The 21,060-nt window shown below is 40.2% G+C and overlaps 2 protein-coding genes across 2 annotated transcripts; both read right to left on the bottom strand.

Moving 5' to 3' along the window:
• Positions 1–56: 56 nt before the first annotated feature.
• On the bottom strand, positions 57–13,493 carry LOC119881838 (acetyl-coenzyme A synthetase 2-like, mitochondrial; the record flags this gene model as incomplete). The annotated part of the gene is made up of 14 exons (XM_038691942.1): positions 13,081–13,493; positions 12,702–12,798; positions 12,420–12,619; positions 11,261–11,436; positions 10,527–10,679; positions 10,128–10,275; positions 9,663–9,785; positions 9,412–9,549; positions 8,331–8,423; positions 3,101–3,213; positions 2,411–2,537; positions 2,148–2,275; positions 1,516–1,581; positions 57–173 (listed from the first exon to the last, which is right to left on the bottom strand). Coding segments are annotated over exons 1-14 (1,980 nt in total), but the record flags the coding sequence as incomplete, so codon positions are not given.
• A 49-nt stretch (positions 13,494–13,542) lies between these two features.
• Positions 13,543–20,408, bottom strand: LOC119881839 (visual system homeobox 2-like). The gene is made up of 5 exons (XM_038691943.1): positions 19,776–20,408; positions 19,038–19,128; positions 18,316–18,439; positions 16,218–16,398; positions 13,543–14,948 (listed from the first exon to the last, which is right to left on the bottom strand). The coding sequence occupies exons 1-5, from the start codon at positions 20,254–20,256 to the stop codon at positions 14,617–14,619; spliced, it is 1,209 nt and encodes a 402-aa protein (XP_038547871.1). The 5' UTR covers positions 20,257–20,408; the 3' UTR covers positions 13,543–14,616.
• Between the last annotated feature and the right edge of the window lie 652 nt (positions 20,409–21,060).

The raw sequence follows: 21,060 nt of genomic DNA on the forward strand, positions 1-21,060 counted from the left end.
ACATGACCAAGTGACAAACAAGTCAAAAGTAGTAGAAAGTCAGTGAGACAGAGTACCTGGATGCAGTCTGGACAGGCGTACTTGGCGATCTTTTTAGATACCATGTCATTTAGCTGGGACAGGTCTGCCTCTTGGACGTCCACACCCTTTTTTATTACCACAAAGGCATACACCTGACAACACACAGAGACAATACTATGATGGACATTCTTAACTAACATTGCGATCACATTTTTACAGGCCTTGCGAAAGTATTCGGCCCCCTTGAACTTTTCAACCTTTTGCCACATTTCAGGCTTCAAATATGTTTATTTGTGAACCCTTCCAGTGTAGATTGTATTGTTTTGTTGGAAGACAAATCTCCGTCCCAGTCTCAGGTCTTTGCAGACTCCATCAGGTTTTCTTCCAGAATGGTCCTGTATTTGGCTCCATCCATTTCCCATCAATTTTAACCATATTCCCTGTCCCTGCTGAAGAAAAGCAGCCCAAACCATGATGCTGCCACCACCATGTTTGACAGTGGGGATGGTGTGTTCAGGGTGATGAGCGGTGTTGTTTTTACGCCAAACATTGTTGTTGCATTGTTGTCAAAAAGTTCGATTTTGGTTTCATGTGACCAGAGCACCTTCTTCCACATGTTTGGTGTGTCTCCCAGGTGGCTTGTGGCAAACTTTAAACGAGACTTTTTATGGATATCTTTAAGAAATGGCTTTCTTCTTGCCACTCTTCCATAAAGGCCAGATTTGTGCAGTATATGACTGATTGTTGTCCTATGGACAGAGTCTCCACCTCAGCTGTAGATCTCTGCAGTTCATCCAGAGTGATCATGGGCCTCTTGGCTGCATCTCTGATCAGTCTTCTCCTTGTATGAGCTGAAAGTTTAGAGGGATGGCCGGGTCTTCGTAGATTTGCAGTGGTCTGATACTCCTTCCATTTCAATATTATCGCTTGCACAGTGCTCCTTGGGATGTTTAAAGCTTGGGAAATCTTTTTGTATCCAAATCCGGCTTTCAACGTCTCCACAACAGTATCTCGGACCTGCCTGGTGTTCCTTGTCTTCACTTTAAACGGACCTCTGAGACTTTCACAGAGCAGGTGCATTTATACAGAGACTTGATTTCACACAGGTGGATTCTATTTATCATCATTAGTCATTTAGGTCAACATTGGATCATTCAGAGATCCTCACTGAACTTCTGGAGAGAGTTTGCTGCACTGAAAGTAAAGGGGCTGAATAATTTTGCACGCCCAATTTTTCAGTTTTTTATTTGTTAAAAAGGTTTGAAATATCCAATAAATTTCGTTCCACTTCATAATTATGCCCACTGTTGTTGATTCTTCACAAAAAATTACAGTTTTATATCTTTATGTTTGAAGCCTGAAATGTGGCAAAAGGTCAAAAAGTTCAAGGGGGCCGAATACTTTCGCAAGGCACTGTATCTACCCCTGTGAACTACATTATGTTGGAATCACATTTTCTGACTGATTTACGCAGAAAAAAAATATTTCTTGCTCACCTTGTCCTTTGATGTTATGAGAGTATCCTATGACAGCAGACTCGGCCACTGCAGAGCAGTGATTCTGTTACAGAAATCACAATCAGAACCGTCTGTACCGATGGGAAAATATTGACTTGATTGGCTTGAGCTTTGGAAAATGGTGAAAGGACCTAAAAAGGCACTTTTAATGAAACTGAAATGACTTTCCTTATTACTTGTGTATATAGTTTTGTTAATGATTTTAATGCTATAAATTTTTTAATCGCTTTCATATAAAACTTGACATATTTGTCATGTTATCAACCATGAAAAAAAACATGGATTCAGGTATGCTAATGCTGTCAGTCACACTTTGGGCCAGAGTAAAATACCTTGATAAACACTAGGAGGATTCCCAGGCACTAACGCAGATATTAATGGTCCTCAGAAAATTATGTTGTTGATAACATGACTTTCATATAGTGTAACCAAGAAGTCCAAATTTCCCACTTGTCCCACATATATTCAAGTTTGAGCAAGTTCCTGCAAGAGAATAATGCTTTCATAGCATGCTTATAAGCTAAAGTTAGTACAATCTTCTAGACAAACATTAGCATGTTGCCGTTACATGAGAATGAAAATTATTTGTCAATCATTGATTGGCCTTACGACTACATCCTCTATCTCTGCTGTCCCAATCCTGTGACCGCTCACGTTGATGACATCATCAAGGCGGCCGGTGATCTGGTAATACCCCTCCTTAGAGCGATAGGCGCCATCACCAGTAAAGAAGTAACCTTTTGGCACAAAGATTTAGAGACCTTACAAAACAAGAAAGTGACAGTTGAATTTCCATAAGGTGCTCGCCAAAAACAACAAATGAGTTGAGAAACACCATAAAGACAGACGGTTAGGAACACATCGTACTGTACCAGGATAAGGCTGACAGTAGGTCTCAATGAATCTCTGGTGGTTGTTATGAATGGTTCGGGCCATACCAGGCCAAGGCTGAGCTATACACAGAGCTCCGGATGTGTGGTTGGAAGTCAGCACTTTTCCCTGAAGAAAATATAAAACAGTGATAACTGTTAATGCAAGAAACAAGGACAAAATAATAACTGAGTAATAATGTTGTAAGTGCAAAAATTGTGCCATGTGATGTATTTTGTCTTGTTACTTGCAACATTGTATAGGCAGTGACACTGGTGATTGGTCCAACAACTACACTGATACACCTACATACCTATACTCACAATTAGAGCGCCACATTAAGCCTTGTGGATATCGTCCTCTCAAAATGCTGTATGTAAGCGTCTGTGTGTGTTTTGTTTAGTGGGAGGAAGAGAGATCAGATCAGAGACACCACTCCAACTGTCTGTGCAATCTGTGCAACTGCAGTTGCCACAAAGTGTTATGACAGATTATTAATGGGGACTCTGGCACGCACAGAGCGGGACTGACGGGTGGGACCAGGGTGGGTATCAAAGGTATCAAAAGTGACACAGCTGGTGACTAATCCTAATCTGACCCTTCCTCCGGGCTGTTCCCAGCCATCCAACATTTGCAGGGATGGCACGCCACACACACACACACACACAGTCACACAGTGATGAGCGCCACACCTCAGGGTCCATGAGCTCGGGCTTAATGCCAAAGAAAGGTCTCATAGCCATTCCTGGGACAATCTCTGCGTCAGGGTCTGATGGCCTTGGGCTGATGCAGATGCCACCTGTCTCTGAGAACACAGAGTGAAACAAGGCAGATTATAAAGCTGGTGGCCTATATTTTTATCAGGGTTCCCACTCGCCCTTGAAAACCTGGAAAACAGTGGACTTATTTTCCAGCCATGGAAAACACCTGGAAAATGAAAGAAAAAGTTAAATGTCCTACAATGTAAATTGCATTATCCTCTAAAGGTAAATATTAGTCACTGCTAGCTGGTAACTGCGGTAGTTTTTATTAGGCTTATAGATTAACGTTTTCTTCTCAACTTGTTTTAAACAGTTGAATTATATTAATTGGTTAACAGTTTAAATTTTGTGTTTCAACTCTGGCTTGGAGCAATGGTTTCAAATGTGTGTATTGCTGAGAAAGTTGGATAAGAATGAAGAGGAAGCCAGGGTCAATACAATGAATTGTAGCCCAGCTGTGTGTGCATCAAACTCCAGCAAAATAATGGCTAACAGCACTTTTTGTGACACTGCAACTGGACAAAGGACCACAGTGATTTTAGAAAACTAAAGTTCAAGAGAGTTAGTTTGTTAGTAGGCAACATTGTAGGCTTTTATTTGTGTTGAGACTTCAGTCATTGGTGTTCAGGCAGCAGTGGTTAAAATATGATTAATAAGAAAAGCACACAAAACAAAACAAAAAAAAATACTAGGCTATACTGTAAAAATAATATTATAACATAGCATTAAAAAAGGCAATATCATGTCATTTCTATGTAATAGATGATTTCATAGATAAGTTGTAGCCATAGACTTCGGCATAGAGAAACATATTAGTGTATAACGTGTTCCCTGTCTTTCATACCAGCTAGATCATCTCTGGAAAAGTCCTGGAATATGATCTCTAGAAAAGAAGGTTCAAGGAGTCTTTATTATCCCTGGGGGGCAATTCGTTGTGCAGCAGTATGTAACATAAATAACACATAGGTTATACAAAACAAGCCAACATCAGTAAGAAACTACATACTACACAGAAGTCCACATCTCACACTGAATTATTAAAAAAGCCTATAGCAGCAGGGACAAAAGAGTTTTTGTGTCTGTCTGTCCTGCATTTAGGCAGACTGAATCTGCGGCCAGATGGCAACAAAATGAAGCAGCTGTTCAGGGGGTGACTTGGGTCAGACAGGACTGATTGTGCCTTCTTGAGGGTCCTTGTCTCATTTACAGAATTTAGGTTAGTCAGAGGATTGTGGGAAATTTTGCCACACACCTTAACTATATTGCAGCCTGTTTTGGTTTTTAAGAGTGAGGGACTCAAACCAGCTCACAAGGGCAAAAGAAAGAATAGTTTCAAGGCTCAAAGGTGAGTTTATCATCGAGTGTGAACCTGTTTATTGTTGTGTTTTGATAATAAGACTATATAATATTATGAGACTTAAGACAAAGTCTCATAATATAATAGACAAAGTGATGTGCTTTTACAAAAGATGTTGAATTAAAAATGTCTCATGAATGTAAAAGACTGAGAATAGATGAACCTTCACACACTTCTACACAGACTGGTCAAGACCAGATTAATATAGTGCAACGCTTACCAGAAAGCCAAATAATTAACCTTAACACAAAAACATAATTGCAAATCAATATTTGATTAAAATGAAAGGGACAGAGAAGCAAGTAGGAAAATAATAATATAAATACATGACAGAGCTGGCTAACACTGTAAACCTAATATAAGCCCTTCTCATTGCTACAGATGTAGATTGTGGAATTACAGCCATACTAAGCACATTAAATTAAATTAGGTTAGCCTGGACCTCAGAGACCCTCGTAATCCGCCTGGTAGTGTTGGTTCACAGCAGAGGGGACCCGTTTTAAAGTAGGACACAACAGATGATCCCACAATAGCATTAGCAACTGGCATCCTGCTCAGATCAACTGTAACCGTGAGACTTCTGGGCTACAACACCCCCCCCCCCCCCCACACACACACACGCAAAGAAATTACCCAACATTCTCCAGTTGAGCCTCAGTAGAGCCACACTAGATGTTTCCCCCTGTTTTCACTTGCTATGCTAGCTAAGCTAAGCTAACAAGCTGCTGGCTGTAGCTTCATGTTTAGCATACAGACGTGAGAGTGGTATCAATCTTCACCTCTAGCTCTTCGCAAGAAATCAAATGAGCATATTGCCCAAAATACCAAACTAGTAATTTAAACCTGTGGATACTTATAAATATACTATGTTTTTTTCTTCTGCCTTAAAATTCCACAAAGCACCTCCTGTATCTTCTTGCCCTCTGCGTCCTGTATGATCCAATGGAGGCCGTATGCCAACAGCAGATCAAAATAAAATTTTCTCTCTAAACAGGCTACTTGCTCTCAGATCAACCAAATGGCATTTATGAATAATGCCACTTAGTCCTAATTGGAAACACTGGTCCAGGAAAATAACAAAAATATAATCCTTTTTACTGAAGTGGGGTATTTGGGTCATATCTGTGTCTGTAATTCTCAAGCTCATGATGCTCTGATGTTTAATTATTGTCAATTAATTATAGATTTTTGCCATTTGTAAGGTAATTAATGCAGCTTTTCCTCCATTTGGTCATTACTCAATCTAATTTGAAGGGACTGAGGATGAAACACAGTGTCAGTCATCAGTTCATCGCGAAAGTGATTTTGCGATTAGTGAAATCTGCTGATTTCTAACATGTTGTCATTATGTCCCATCATAAGCTACTTATTATTATGTAGTTATTTTGCAGTGACATCACAGGTTATACTAAGTGTGAAGGACAAATTTGACAAGTCTGTTGTGTCCCAGTGCAAATACTGTAATTATACTGTCACAGTTTTACAAGCCCTATTTTTTTTTAACAAACAATTCTATTTTTTATTTCTCTGTGCTCAAAATGGAAACAAACTAAAGAACAAATTAACATTTTCTGTAGGTTTCCAAGCAGGTCGGGGTACAAACTGTACTATAGAGACTCAACTGAAAGTGGGAAGAGCATAGGCTGAGCGGAGTCTCTCCAGACGACCGTGATCCATTTTGTGACATGGCTCTTTTGGCTGCTACGATCATAACATCTTCAACTGGCTTATGTGAGAGTTTTGACAAACAAAACAGTGAAGATGGGATTAAATTATTGCCGCGTGTTATTAGTCATATTAGTCTGTATGGCAATGGTGTCAATGTTGACTGTTACAATTGTTCAATATCAAGTAAAAAAAGGTTGACTGTTTACTTCATGCTTCTGGTTCTGGTGTGCTGCTCCTGAAACCAGATGTTTAATTCTGAGAGGAAAACATCTGGTTTGATTCTGGAGTCCAGAGGGGATAGAAACACCCCCTCACTTTATATTTGTGTGTGTGTGTGTGTGTGTGTCTCCTCCCCCCACGTACTGTAATGTTGTGTGTGCGCACACTTGACCACAGTCCCGATGTTATGTAATACTATTATTGTTGGAAGGGCGGAGCAGACTGCTCTCCCCTTTAAGGCCAACTGATAGGCTGTTTTGTGCCTGCAGACGTGGCTGCATTTGACAGAAAGTTTATGAACTTAAGGGCCTTTTGTGGAGGGATTGTGATCCTGTCAAAAAGTGATGAAAAATGCTACTATAAGAGTCACAGCATGAGAGACAAAAGCAAGTTCTATGTGAATACAATAAATTAGATTTGGTTAACCTGTTGGAAAAAAACAGCCCTTTTCCAGGAAAGACGCCTGGTTACTGTAAATATGATGAAAATAAACTAAAATACAACAGTTATCATACAATATTTTCAAAATATACCAGGCGAATGTTCATATTTTGGCAATATTTACTGTTTAAATGTTGACTTTTATTTATCTTTTAGTTATCTTTAAAACACTATTATTACTATGTCCATACAACCACATTCCAAATAACATAACGTTGAAATATTGATAAAAACAGTGAATATTCATCAACATTCCTGTCACCAAAAGCACGCCCATGCTTTACAGGTCTGTAGCTTGAGAACGGTACATCCCACGTGGTGGTGGTGGGGGGCATCAATCGATCCTGCTTGAGCAGAACATTCATTTGATACCCTGGATGTGTATGTAGCTCCTACAGGTCGCCCAACAAATGGCAAAAAATACCGTGTGTGAGAAAGCGCCACATGCTCTGAAAAAAAGGCAAGAAGAAGGCAGGCACAGGTCCCAGGCGCCCGCCGATACTCTGAGCAACAAATCCGCTGATTCTTGGACTTAAATGGCATATAAGACAAAAGTAAGTCAGTGGTTTTGACAATTGCGTGCTGCCCCGGTACCGGGGGCGTCTGTGTTCAAATTAATTGGTGACGACATATCACAAGAAAGTTAGAGCACACAGAGTTATAACACAAAAAACAGGCAAAATGTACGATAGTAATCACAGACACAATGCATGTACAGTGTGGGATGAAGAACTTATCCAGTTCTTCCAACAGCAGAACAGGCAGCTGGCAGCAGCAATGGCTAGTTTGAACCATGCAACCTGCAGTCTGATAACAAAGTAAAAGTTCAGCCTTAAGCATTAAACACCCCAATGCCAAAATAGTCTCCAGCCGTTATCGTTTGCCGCTTACAGCTTCTCAAATGACTGGGATGCTTGACAAATCACCCAACTGATAACAAGAATTATAAGTGATTCATGTGGAATAATTAATTTGATCAGCTAATTGTTTCAGCACTGCTGTTAACAAACAACTTTCTCTACCGCCCCTAAATTTTTCTATAATCCAACATGAAAATCCAATCAAATTGGTTGGTTGGTCATTTTTGTGATGACTTGTTTTTAGGCTCTGGGGATGTAGGTTGGTCCACCACTTTGAGCCAGACTAAAATATCTCAACAACTTATAATGGACTGTTAACAGATAGAAGCCATCAGTATCTTTTGTGGTGATGCTCTGTTCAGTTGGAGTTCACCATTAATAAGAAGTGGTCAAATGTTGCTATCGTCATTTCGGGTAAGTGCAAAACAGCAGTGTTCGATCTGAGACAATACCCAGTCTACATTCACACACTACTCAAGTAAGTACATAGTGTACATGGTGTACTACATGGAAGTGTACTAAGGGAAGCATCCAAATTGAGATGCAGCATTAGTCTTGTTTCATTTTGTTTCCAGTAGCTAATTAATTCCACAATTTCAGGTGTATTCACAGTTACCTGTTTGCCACCAGGTGTCCACCACAGGGCAGCGTCCTTCCCCAACCACTCTGTGGTACCACTCCCACGCTTCAGTGTTGATGGGCTCACCCACTGCACACAGACAAGCACCGTATAATCATATACTGTTGCCACGTGCTGTTTGTGTACTTTGTTTTAGACCAATCCATATTTTGTTTAGGTTTTGAAAAAACCAAGAAAAAAAGTGTTTCTGTAAAATGTAAAAGGAATCTGTGTTTGTTAGGACGAGGACTTCCATTCTTTATGTTAATGTTTGTCTTTTAACCCATTTGCTTCATCTTTCAGGGGAGCAGTTGTCCATCTCTGTGTGTGTGAGGTTGATCTCCTGGCATGCTGGACTTAGCCGTGGACACTGGAACATTGAGGCACACTGACATACCGGCCCTGCTTGACTTTTAATATATTTTAAGTCTGCAACATGTGTGTGTGCTTAGAGGAAAGGAATGTATACAGTAACTTTCCATTACATGACACGTGTGTTACATGTGTGTTACGTGTGTGTGTGTGTGTGTGTGTGTGTGTGTGTGTACATACTGTATTTGATGTGGACAAGTGCCAGCTGGTTGACTTGGGTAAATAAAGTGCATGCTAACGCATCAAAGTAAAAAGGGAAATGATATGCTAAACAAACGTAGTCACCACAAAGTCAGACTACCTCTGTGATAGTGAGGGAGATGTAATTATACAACAGTCTTACATTTGCACAAGCTGGAAAACTAAGACAAGACAATGCACTTTGAGCGATGCTGCACTGAAATTATTCAGTTTATAGCTTGCATCAGTTTTGTTTAAGAATTTGTCATTTTCAAATGAAAATCAATCAATTCAATTCTGTTGGCCAATTATTGGAAAATTTTGATCATCAATATCCATCTTTACTCAATTATAAAAAACAAATTAGCCAGATATGTCCATTTCAATTGCTTTCAAAAGCTGTTTTTCTGATTGCTTGTGTTACAATACAAATGAAAACCATCTTGCAGAAACCTAAATCTTCCTTTTAATGGAGAGCTATTGAGCAAATAATGGTATTTCTAAGTAGTAGCATGTTTTTGCGTACCAGAGCCAAGAGTTTTGAGGGTGGAGCGGTCGTATTTGTGCACCCACTGGTCTCCGTACTTGAGCAGCAGGCGTATCGCTGTGGGAGCCCCGTAAAACTGGTTTATCTTAAGTCTCTGAACCATCTCCCAGTACCTTCCTGTGAACAACAAAACACGTCTGTGTTAGCATGGTCCAAAGGGATGCACTACTATGTACTAAGATGATATGGAAAACTCAAAATCAGAACAGAAATTAGACAGAAGCCGTCACCTGAGAAGTTACGACTAACACCAGAGGGCTTTTCATTCTGCCCAGTGGTGATGAGGACAGTTTCATCTTGACAGTAACAAGGTGTGTGTGCTGATGACACACATGATGAGTGTGTCCTGACTCCTGAGTATATAGAAGTCCTAATATTAGGACTGTGGAAGGTAAGGCCAAGTTCAACTGTAAACAGTTATTCATAGACAAAGACACAAGCACGCAGAGCTCTTGGCAAAGGACAGGAATACTTGGAAGGTGTGTGCCAACACACTTTACACAGCACATTAAATTTTATTTCAACATGACACTAAAAATGTTATTAAAATCATACAATGAAAACTAGTGAGTATATGACAAATTAGAGGGTTTACTTTTTCAACTAAAGGTATTTAGTTTTTTTTGTAATATAAGATGAGTTTTATTTTTATTAGAAATTTGTCGACCAGTCTGATACAGTGCTGACATTCATACCTGGGTCAGGGTAAATGGGAGTGCTCTCAAACAGGACAGTGGTTCCCCCGTTGGCCAGGGGCCCATAGACACTGTAACTGTGTCCTGTTATCCAACCAATATCTGCCACACAGCCGAACACATCTCCGTCATGGTAGCTGAAGACGTACTGTGATGAGAGGGAAGATTGATGGGATGATTGGATAAAAAGAGAAGATTGGGTGTTTCGTTTCCTTTTTATGTTTTGAAGTATAATACTATTTAAGGTGGAAGTTTGGTTAATAATATACCTTGAGTTCACTATATGACGTGGATACACCATGCTAAAACTAGAGTACAATGTTTGTGAATCTGCTGTGACTATGCATTGCGTGATTTAAAAAATAAGAACAAGACTCCACAGGTCGAGCTTGGTGTTACCCTGTGAGTGAGTGCAGCATACAGCAGGTATCCAGCCTGAGTGTGGACGAGTCCTTTGGGCTTCCCCGTGCTGCCGGATGTATAAAGCAGGAACAAGACGTCCTCACTGTCCATGGCAGCTGGCTCGCACACTGTGTCCTCCTTCAGCATCTCCTGCACGGCAAAGTGAATTTTTAGTTTTCATTTGTTAAAAATCACATTCAGTAATGGAGCCACAACAGAACAAACTTTATTCTATGAACTTTTTCTGGTTGAAACATGATGTATGGTGTGCAACATGTACAATGTAACTTTTTATGATGCAAGGATAAGAAACTAAAAATATAGAAGTAACAAAGGCATAAGAATTAAGGTTAGTCCATTTAGTAGCTGTTCTGGAGCTTTCTATCGAATCACAGGATCTTCCTCAGGGAAGTGTAGCTTAGACGTTCAAATTTCCATTTTTCTTCTGCTGAGGAAGCTCCAGAACAGCTACTAATGGACCTAGGTGTGACACTGTTCTGTTAGCTGCTGTTTCCAACATCTCAAACTTTTAATCTCAAAAAATGTTATTGATTAATCCGTTAGTTGATCAAAATGAACAATTTTGCTTAACTGATTTATTTATTAAGTAATTTATTAAGATAAACTGTATTTCTGCTAAATCAACATTTAAAACAACTCTTTACTAATTCAGGGAAAAGTGACAAAGTGCAGCTGCTCTTAATTCATTTCTGATTGGCTTACACTCTTACCTCTTCCATGGCAACGTCCTTGGCTGTCATGGCGAGCGGATTCTCTGTTCTCATGGCAACGAACACCTGCTGTACTGTCGGGCAGCTCTGAACGGCTGTATCCACTGTCTTCTTCAGCTCGGAGACCTTACCCCCTCTGACGCCCTGGTTTACCGTGATGACGGTGCTACACTGGGCTGAAAACAGGATGTTCAAGAAATCAGACTGCTGAGGTGGATTATTTTTTTAATTGACTGTTGTGGTCACTTTTACCTCTTGCATTTCGATTCAGTTTCAAACTTAGTACCCAAATATTGTGAAACTGTGGCTAAGGACAGAGATTATATCGCTGAACACACACTGAACTTTATAAGGAGAAGGGCCCAAGAATAGTTTCTGTCAAGGAACAAGGTGAAGAGTGAGGAGGCAATCATAATCTTTTGATCCAGGAAATCAGATACTTCACTCAGGCAACAGTATGTCCTGCTGACCAACTCATTTAGAAATGAACACAGCATTAATTGATTATTGGCCACTTGGGGGAAGCAGAAAGATCAGCAACCTTATAATCATCCTTTAAAATAGTTATGATTCAAATATTAGCAAACAATTATCAATTTCCACATCCAGCAGACACAGCAACATTAGCTTTCATTTAGAGTGGTGTTTGTGTCTACACGGTAAATGTAAGTCCAAATTCACTCTCCTTTTAGCTCTGGTTTTGGTCTCCACCAACTCCCTCCCCCCAAAAAACTTGGCTCTCTGCTACTCATTAACTTTGTTAGGCTGTCGTTTGACGCTGGTCAGGTAGTGTGCAGTGGGTTTATCAGGGCTTTATCATTGAAAACCGCTGCCTGCTGTGGCTGGAAACAAGGTTAATAAGAACAGTGAGACTGAACCAAACAGTAAAGTTGCAGCTTTAAAACCAAGACAACGAGATGAAAGCGGCTAAAATGTTTCGTAGCAGATCGGAGCTGCAGGGTCGGGTGATACTTCTCTGTGCATTTGTCACTGCAAGCAACCACTTGCACATTACAGATAATGATTTGATCTACTGTCAAAATAAAATAATATTGATCAGTGCAGCTTTAAAATGTGTCCTGTTTACAGTTTTATGCCCAGTCACTTAAATATGTCATCTCAGTCAGACGGCATCAGCAGGTGAGTCACACCATCTCACCGTCTCTGATTCGCTCTGCGAGGGCCTCAGCACTGAAACCTGCAAACACCACGTTGTGTGCTGCACCGATACGGGCACAGGCCAACATGGACGCCACAGCCAGAGGACAAGGAGGCATGTAGATGGTGACGCAGTCCCCCCTCTTCACGCCACGCCGCCTTAACAGGTTGCCCAGGCGACATGTCATCTCCAGTAACTGCCTGTAGAGAGATATCAATGAACTTAACTACGTGGGACGAAAGGAGGAGGAACACACACCCACACTAAATCCAACCTGCTGACCTGTAGGTGACCTTGACCTCTGACCCCGGTTCATCTCTCTCCCAGATCAGGGCCACCCTCTCAGGACAGGTGTGCACATGGCGGTCCAGGCAGTTCACTGCATCAACCCATTTAGAAACCAGATACACACACTCATAGAAAATGTCACATGGTGATTAAGGTATTTTTTGAATAGATATGCTGATTAAGAGACTGGTTTGCATGATGATCCCTTTGTTGTCTCTAGACTTGTTTTATTTAGAAGTGTTTCTCAAAAAGCAGCATGGGAAACTGTGTCTGTCAGAAGGAAATAAAATCAATGCCTCCGATTATCACTTTAATTAATCACCATAAATCCAATCATTAGTCGTGTTATTATTAAATGGGAACCCAGTCTTACCGGACACATTCAGCTTTCCTCCCTCAAACCACTTTATCATGCCTCGGCTCAGATCACAGTCTTGGACCGTGTGGAAAGGACGGATCCAGCTCAGTCTCTTGTTCGCCACAGCGGCCCAGAAGCTCTCACTGTTGGAGACGGAAAACTCCTGCAGGGCCGAGCGGTTCGACGCGCCTTCAAAGCCCGCAGCCTCGGGCATGAACGCCGTTATGTTACATCTCCTTCGACTCAAAACATGGAAATAAGATCTGAAGACGGTAACTGCGTACTTTGAGGTGCATCTGTAAGGCAGCCACATCATGACAGCGAAAAAGTATTGCGTGTTAGCGGAAGTTATGTTTGCAAAGCATTTCCTTCTCAGACGAGTCAGTGTTTAAGCAATTTTGGAAGTCGCTCTGCCGCTCTTTAAGTGAGGCGAAAAACTTGGAATCTCCTGAGGGGAAGGAGGAGGAGGCTAGAGCAGTGATGCGTTAAAGGGCGGTACATATGTGCCGACACTTTATCTTTTGTTGGAAGTAAAGTTGCAAAAGAAAAGAAAGGTTTCTCTTTCTGCAAGATTGTGGAAATTAGCCTATAATGACTTCTTGTCCCTCATTTAAAGATCCAGATTTCAAGGCTGGTTTCTAAACTAGTTGTGATGTCACAAAGTCATGCTCATAAAAATAAGTCTTAAAGTGAGATTTATGGTGAACAAAGAGAAACTTATCAGAGAAACATCCAGGTGAAGACAATAAGCAAAACAAATTTTTGAGTGGAAGACGGCTTTAAATATCAGTAACTTTTAATGAGGCTACAGATACATTTATACAGAGAAACAGATAATTCATGTTAACTGTACACATAGTACACATTAACTATCGGACATTATTTTCAGTATGTACATCACAAATGTTGCAACAGATGAAAGAAAACAAAGATTCAGGCTTGTAACGTTTTCACAGGACTTTATACCAGCTGTGCTTTAACTGAAATCAGTGAGGGAGGTGAGGTCAGAGGTCACTCCTTATTAGCACCTGTGGAGCAGGTGGTCTATTTCGTGCTAAAGATGCTTGTTGAAAGGAGACTTGCTTCCAGATACCATCTTTATCCACACTGTTGCATAAAGTAGCTGCCATTTCACAGAACTGTAAAGGTTAACAATCTATTTAAAAGAAAATAAATATATTTTTTTTAACGCAGCTCCATCTTCAGTAAAGGTTAGGGAAACACTTGTGTGCGTAAGCCTCCTTTTAAGTCTCCTTCCAAAGGTGACATGAAGAGTGTAGTTTGGAGTTGGCTGTACAAATATTTCTAAGGGCAGCGAGGAAGAAATAATCTCATTGGTTGAGTTAATAAACCTCAAAATGTTGGCGCCGAAGAACCTTTTCTCAGAGCAGAAGTTACTGAGAGGTTTATAATATATAATCTGCAGTATGAAGTCTAACAAGCTCATGGGTGACTCCAACTCAACCAATGAAACAAGACTTGTGCCTCTGACGTGTTTGTAAACTCCACTCTGCGGGTATTTCGCCATCAGTCTGTATCCTGCAGCCCTTTTCAGTTGCTCTTCTCCACCTCTGCTGTTTCCTGCTCCGTCACCTTGTCCCCAGTTTCCTCTTTATGCGTCAAGTGGCTGCTTGTCCTGTCTGAAACCGTCCCGAGCATCTTCGCGCTGTGCTGCTGTGCCTTCGCTCGCAGTGCAGCAATACTGTTCTCCCTCAGTTCCTCCTTAGAAATTGGCGAGTTAGTGTCTTTTGTCTGTTTCTCCTCCTCTTCCTCCATCACTTTGTCCACTGGTTTCTCCTGTGTTATTGGTGGTGGTGATGGTGTCAGGCTGCAGGGCTTTCCAGGAGAGGTGTGCGAGGTTTCACCTGACTTCTTGTGCATACCTGAAGGGGAAGGACAGTCCACTTAGGGTTTGCAGAGAAGGGTTGGATAACATCACTTATCAAGAGCACTTTTGTCTTGTAAGCATCCTTGTCTTAGTGTTTACAGGTGTAGCATGACGTATTGATGCATTTAGGTGATTTCAAATCTATAATGTAGCACCAGTTTTTATGTGTTGAGGTGTTTGACATTGAAATGAAGTGTGAAAGAGAGTGAAGGGGACAGATCGATGGACAGGACCTCTTATTCAGTTAGAGACACCTAATTGATTTAAATTAATCAATTAACGTGAGGCAAGAGGAGATTTAGGCTAATCTGTCCTGATTAAGTAGGATTATTACTGTATTGACTGCTACCTCTTATTGACATGCTGACACTTTTATTGGCTCCCAACATGAGCCCGGCTTAGCTCCCACTCCCTGTTGTCAGAATACATCTTAATCCCCATTTTCAAACACAATGACACAAACTAATACAAATAAGGATTGCATTTATGTCAACAAAAGCAGGTTTTCTTTGGACCTACAGTACAGCAACTAAAATATGGGCTAACAGTAATTACACAAGAATGAGCAGGAAAACCCCCACATTGTATTTGTATCAGACAGAAGAAAGTCTGAATGGGGCAATGGAGAAGAGAGATAACTTTGCAAACTTGATTTTCACTTAATAATAATAATAATAATAATAATAATAATAATATAATAATAATAATAATAATAATAATAATAATAATGAGCCTCATTATTGATATTAAAGGTGTAATATGTATGACTTTTATTGCCACCTTTTACATTATGACCATAATGATCTGTAAAATATCTGTGAGAGTGTTGGAATTTTAAGAAACAAAACAAAAGCTGAGGCAAGCTTACCAAATTATAAATTACAGACAGTCATATAATAAAAGGCAGGAGGAGAATGCCAATTCTATCATTGTTTTTGCCAATAGAGATCAAGATCAATAAAGGTCATAAATTTCATAATAGACTTTATATAAGTCCGTCAGAGAAGGAACAGCAGAGGTGTTGCTTATAACATTAACTATGGCTCTATTCTATTAAAGTGTCCCAGTGACAGTGAGAAACATGTAAAATACCAGAAAAATACTGAAGCAGCTAAATGGAATTCAGCCCTCAACAGTCATATTATTTACATTTACATTTACATATTACCTGTGACTTTTCCTACTGTGACTTGTCAAACTCTCCTCTGTGATCTGTAATTCTCCCAGTTGAAATGTCAACAAACATACTTCTGCAACAGCTCACCTAATAGCCACGGCGCGTAAGAGTCCGTGATGCCCTCCTTGGCTGACTTGAGGATAGACTCCGGCAGCGGGATGGAGTGACGGACCATGGCCCCGTACAGGCCGTACTCTGCCATCACGCTGCTGCGACCCCAACACTTTTCCCTCTTCCTCCACTTGGCCCTGCGGTTCTGAAACCACACCTGGAGAGATGAAGGTCAGATAAGGGTCAGATTTATTTAAGTTTATTAGCTTTGCAATACAGTGACATTAACCTGCAGGCCTATAATTTATCTATGAACATTCTTAATTGTAAGTAGACCAAAATACGATTTAAATCCCCCCACACTGCGTGCAGTTGCTTCACTTGGATGTTTGGGCGTCACTGCAGAATGACGTATGTGCAGAGTTTGACACTAAAAGGTTGTTTTCACATTCATCTGCTGAAGGTGGGAGCGTTTCTCTGTGATCGCTTTAAATCTCAGGTTAAATTGTGTGTACTGGGTTGAAAATCCATGCACATACACTGAAAATGTACTTTTAAGTGAAGCAGGAGACAATCTTGCGTTTGGAAGTAAAAATTTTGCATGATTATTCATAGAGTCTGGATTTTTTTAAAAGAGAGAAGGAGTAAATGTAATTTTAAGATTTAAGATTTTAACCAGATAATTGGACTTTTTTTGTGTAAATACACATATCAGATACAAATTATTATTCAGAGCAGAGTATTTTTATATTAAAACATGTTTGGAGGGAATCTTCTTTTACTCGTTTCTTTTAGTTTGATGATGAGACAATCCAAAGTCACTGCTGGATCAACATAAGAATATTTTATTTTAGTGGCCCAGGAGAGGCTTTAACAAAAGATAATGTAAATGAAGAAGACTCCTTCCCATTTTGATTCAAATTTGGATGTTTGCTTGTGCACAGATTCCTTTAGGTCCATTATAGACTCAAAATGAAAGTGTCTGCACAAAATTCAGTGCTGACATTCAATGTTTAATATTTTTTCCTCATTGCTTCACTTATAGAATATCTTCGGCCCATTTTGTGTGTGTGTGTGTGTGTGCGGGCATGCTCATGCATTACTCTCCTTCTGGCTCTTCAAGTGCCTAAATTGATTTCCACCAAGCCAGACCTTGTAATAGCCTCAGCAAGCTTGTGAATATGGATGAGCAAAACAGGGGAAAAATGAGCATCCTAAGATGGCCGAGGAGGCAGGATGGGAAGGGTGTGTGTGTGTGTGTGTGTGTGTGTGTGTGTGTGTGTGTGTGTGTGTGTGTGTGTGTGTGTGTGTGTGTGTGTGTGTGTGTGTGTGTGTGTATTTTGCAGACCTGGAATTAAAAACGATCAAAGCTGAGCCAGGAAAGCTATTCAGGTAGATCTGATGATAACCTCCATCTCATAAAAAGATGAGCCTCAGATGAGCAATCATGCTTTTTGACAGCAGCAGTGTGAGTGTGCATGACAGTGTGTTTGTCATCGCTCGCACGTGTGTGTGAAGGGACAGGTGACCCCAGGGGCAAAGAGGCTGATTGAAAAATAAGTTAATTTCCAGGCCCGATCGATGGGAGACAGGCGCTCAAATATCACGGGAAATTAAAATGCTCATAGCAGCCAGAGGCCTCTGCTCCACCATTGACCTGCGCAAATTAATTTCTATGTAGTTATCGTTTCATTTCAGGGCTGCGGCCCGTCTCTCGCAGGGAAAGAGGTAATAAGTTATCCTCAATTAACTAATTACACTGAGAAGGTGAATCAGCTGCTAATGTGAAACCAGAAGCCATTGTGAGGATGATGATGGAGCAGCTGACTAGTGGATCTACCTGTTTTTTTATGGGGGTTGTTTTGTTTAAAAATCCATCTTCATCCCTCTGAAATAAGCTTCATTTCTGCTACTACTACTGCTACTGTGATTGCAAGTCATTTTAACTTTGAGTTCATGTTAAAGAAGCTTTATATTGCAGGAAATATCTGAGTTATCTGACTGAATACACACTTTTTTGTCATATTGTCCCTCTTTAAAGCAAGATGATTAAAGCATCTCCATGATTTGAGATAATAGCAGAGCATTCATATTTACCTTTCTGCATATACTGAGCAGATATCAATTAACACACCTGTATTCTGTCCTCTGGCAGCTCAGTCTTCATGGAGAGCATTTCTCGGGCGTATACGTCTGGATAGTGAGCTTCATTAAACGCTTTCTCCAGCTCCTCCAGCTGATAGGAAGTGAAAATAGTTCTGCAAATAAAAGGAAAGAGAACAAATGAGAATAAACACCCTTATTTGGATTTCTGATTTTTTAACATTTCTTTAATTTTGTTGAATTTAAATTGAAATGGAGTGAAATATGAAAAAAATATAGTCAATTTGAAATAAAATCAACAGAAAATCAAAATACAAAATAGGCCATGTGATTTTTTCCCTCACAAATATTCGTTATTAATCTTAATTAAAAAAATAAATAATAAAAATAATAATAATAATAATAATAATTTAAAGACAAAACAGAGGAACTCTCCATGTTTTTTATGTCAGCTGTTTCTATAAGGACTTTTAGGCTAAGAGAAAAACCACATTATGAGCATACACACATGACAGACACACACGTGTTATTGCAGGAATTAAAAATAGATTTTTTTAGTTTGAGGTTTTAATCAGTGATGACACCAAACTAAGGTCGCCTATCGTGATGTTATAAAGGCCTAATACATGTCACACCGGAATATCACCAGTGTAAAACATGCAATTGTAAATTAATAAATGTAATAATAATTGTAAATGTAATTATATATCAGTTCGATAATCTTGTTTTCCATTTGTTTGGTTTTTCTTTTACCTGTGTCGTCTTTTCTTTCTCTTCTTGCTCTGACTCAGGGAGGATTTGGAGAACTTCTGGTCACCGGAGGAGAGACTCAAGTCATCAGAATCTGCGAGGAAACACATCAGTGAACAACTAATCCAATACGAGGACAACAGCAATAATAATAATAATAATAATAATAATAATAATAATAATAATAATAATAATAATAATAATAATAATAGGCTATCTAAATTGTATAATAGGCTACATGAAAGATGGTGGAAAATAGTTGGCTAATTCTGGTCTTAAGTCGACCTTCCTGATGTAAAGGGTTCATTTCTGCTTATTGAGTCTTCCCCGCGGATTTGTCCCAAATGATATTAAATATCATAAATAAATACTAATAAAACTAAATTAGTTTAAGAATTTTTTTTGTAAGGCCTCCTCATCTTTCCCCATTTAAAAAAACCCCAAAAGCCTTTAAAAAGATGCATTTCAGAAGAAAAATATTCTTATTATTTTGAATTTAAGTTTTAGTCTTTTCATTATTCATCTCATTATTATTCGATCAGAGGGCGCGAAAGCTTTGACATCTGTATTTGTTGACTTCTGTTATTTCTCGGTGCATGAAATTTCTGCTATCCACTCATTCTAGCTCGCTCACAATACATTGGCCTACCTGAGCTAAAAGTGTGTGCTGATATAATATGAAACATACAATCTCATCTGTGCAACAGAAACCTGCAGGGTGTTAGAGTTAGCAGGCCTCACCTGAGCTGGCGGAGTGCTGCGCATCCATCTGTGTGTCCACGTGCGCCGCTCTGTGCAGCGGCTGCAGGTGCACATTTTGCGCCTCAGACAGCACCTCCAGAAAGGCAGGCTGGCTGTAAAACGAGTGTATTCCCTCTGGTCCCAGCAAACCCATACCGACCCCGAGAGCCCCGTGTCCGAGGGCCGACCTGGCGGCCAGGACGTGCGCCCTGTGCGGCAGAGCCTCCAGCGGCCGCCTCGGGGCCACCGGCGGCTCCTTGTTGAGGCCGAGCAGCTCCTGGATCCCAAAGCCGGTGCGCCGGTGCACCGTGGGGGCCATCTTCCAGACCGGAGGCGGCTGCTGGGATCCCCCGTGGCTCACGCTGGTTTGTGAGGCTGATTTCTGTTTATTCTCATTGTCTGAAAGCAGAATTCCCTCCTTCCCAGTCATGGTGGTGCGGTTCCACTTTTTGCTCTCTGCTCCCTCCAAAAAAGCCAGCATCCCCTTGTGCAATGAGCCCCGTGATGCTCCGTCTTTATCTCCTCCGCCTCTCTGCTGCGCTTTTTATCCGACGGGCAACAGGCGTGCAGCCAATCACAAGAGGGGAGAGACTCCTTACTGAAGTTCGCATCAGCACCATTAAAGTAGATTACAATAGTTCTGTCGATTAATTGAGACGAAATATTCCTATTATTTTTATTTAAAATCCTCAGCGAAAAGAAATATGTATTGCTCTTACTTTCACTAACCCTTCCTGTTTCTGTCGCTGATCATCCGGGAGTCACTCAGATCCAATCAGCCGGGTTAAACCCTCAAGTCGAGGAAAATCAGCTTTCTTTGCAGCACGTTTGTCCATTTAGTAGTGAGGAGCCCAAAAAATACTGAAAAGCAAAAAAATACTCATTACTTAACTAAATCTGCTGCTAAATAACACACGTTTGGCTTGTACAGTTTATTATTAGCCGTTTTATTTCAGCCTATTTATCGCTTATAAAAATAGGACTACTAGTTTGATATAATAGCCTATATAACAACAACAAACAACTTTATTTGCACAAAAGGAGAAGTCTCATTTACGAAATAAGGTGTGACGATTAAAATCACAGTAAACCGATAGGCCTACAGTAAAAAAAAAAAAATCATGCAATTGAAAAGATGAATAGGCCTAATGTGATTACACCTGAGTAAACTTTTCTTAAACTCAGCTCTCTATATTTTAATATTGTGTCAATATTAAGGTGAATCCTTTAAAAAATAATGCACACTAAACACAGGTCACGTTGGATTTTCAAACACTCATAAACT

This window comes from Micropterus salmoides, unplaced genomic scaffold (genome assembly GCF_014851395.1).
Source record: "Micropterus salmoides isolate LMB-PRFRI ecotype aquatic unplaced genomic scaffold, ASM1485139v1 Ms_hic_scaffold_2733, whole genome shotgun sequence".
NCBI classification, from domain to species: domain Eukaryota; kingdom Metazoa; phylum Chordata; class Actinopteri; order Centrarchiformes; family Centrarchidae; genus Micropterus; species Micropterus salmoides.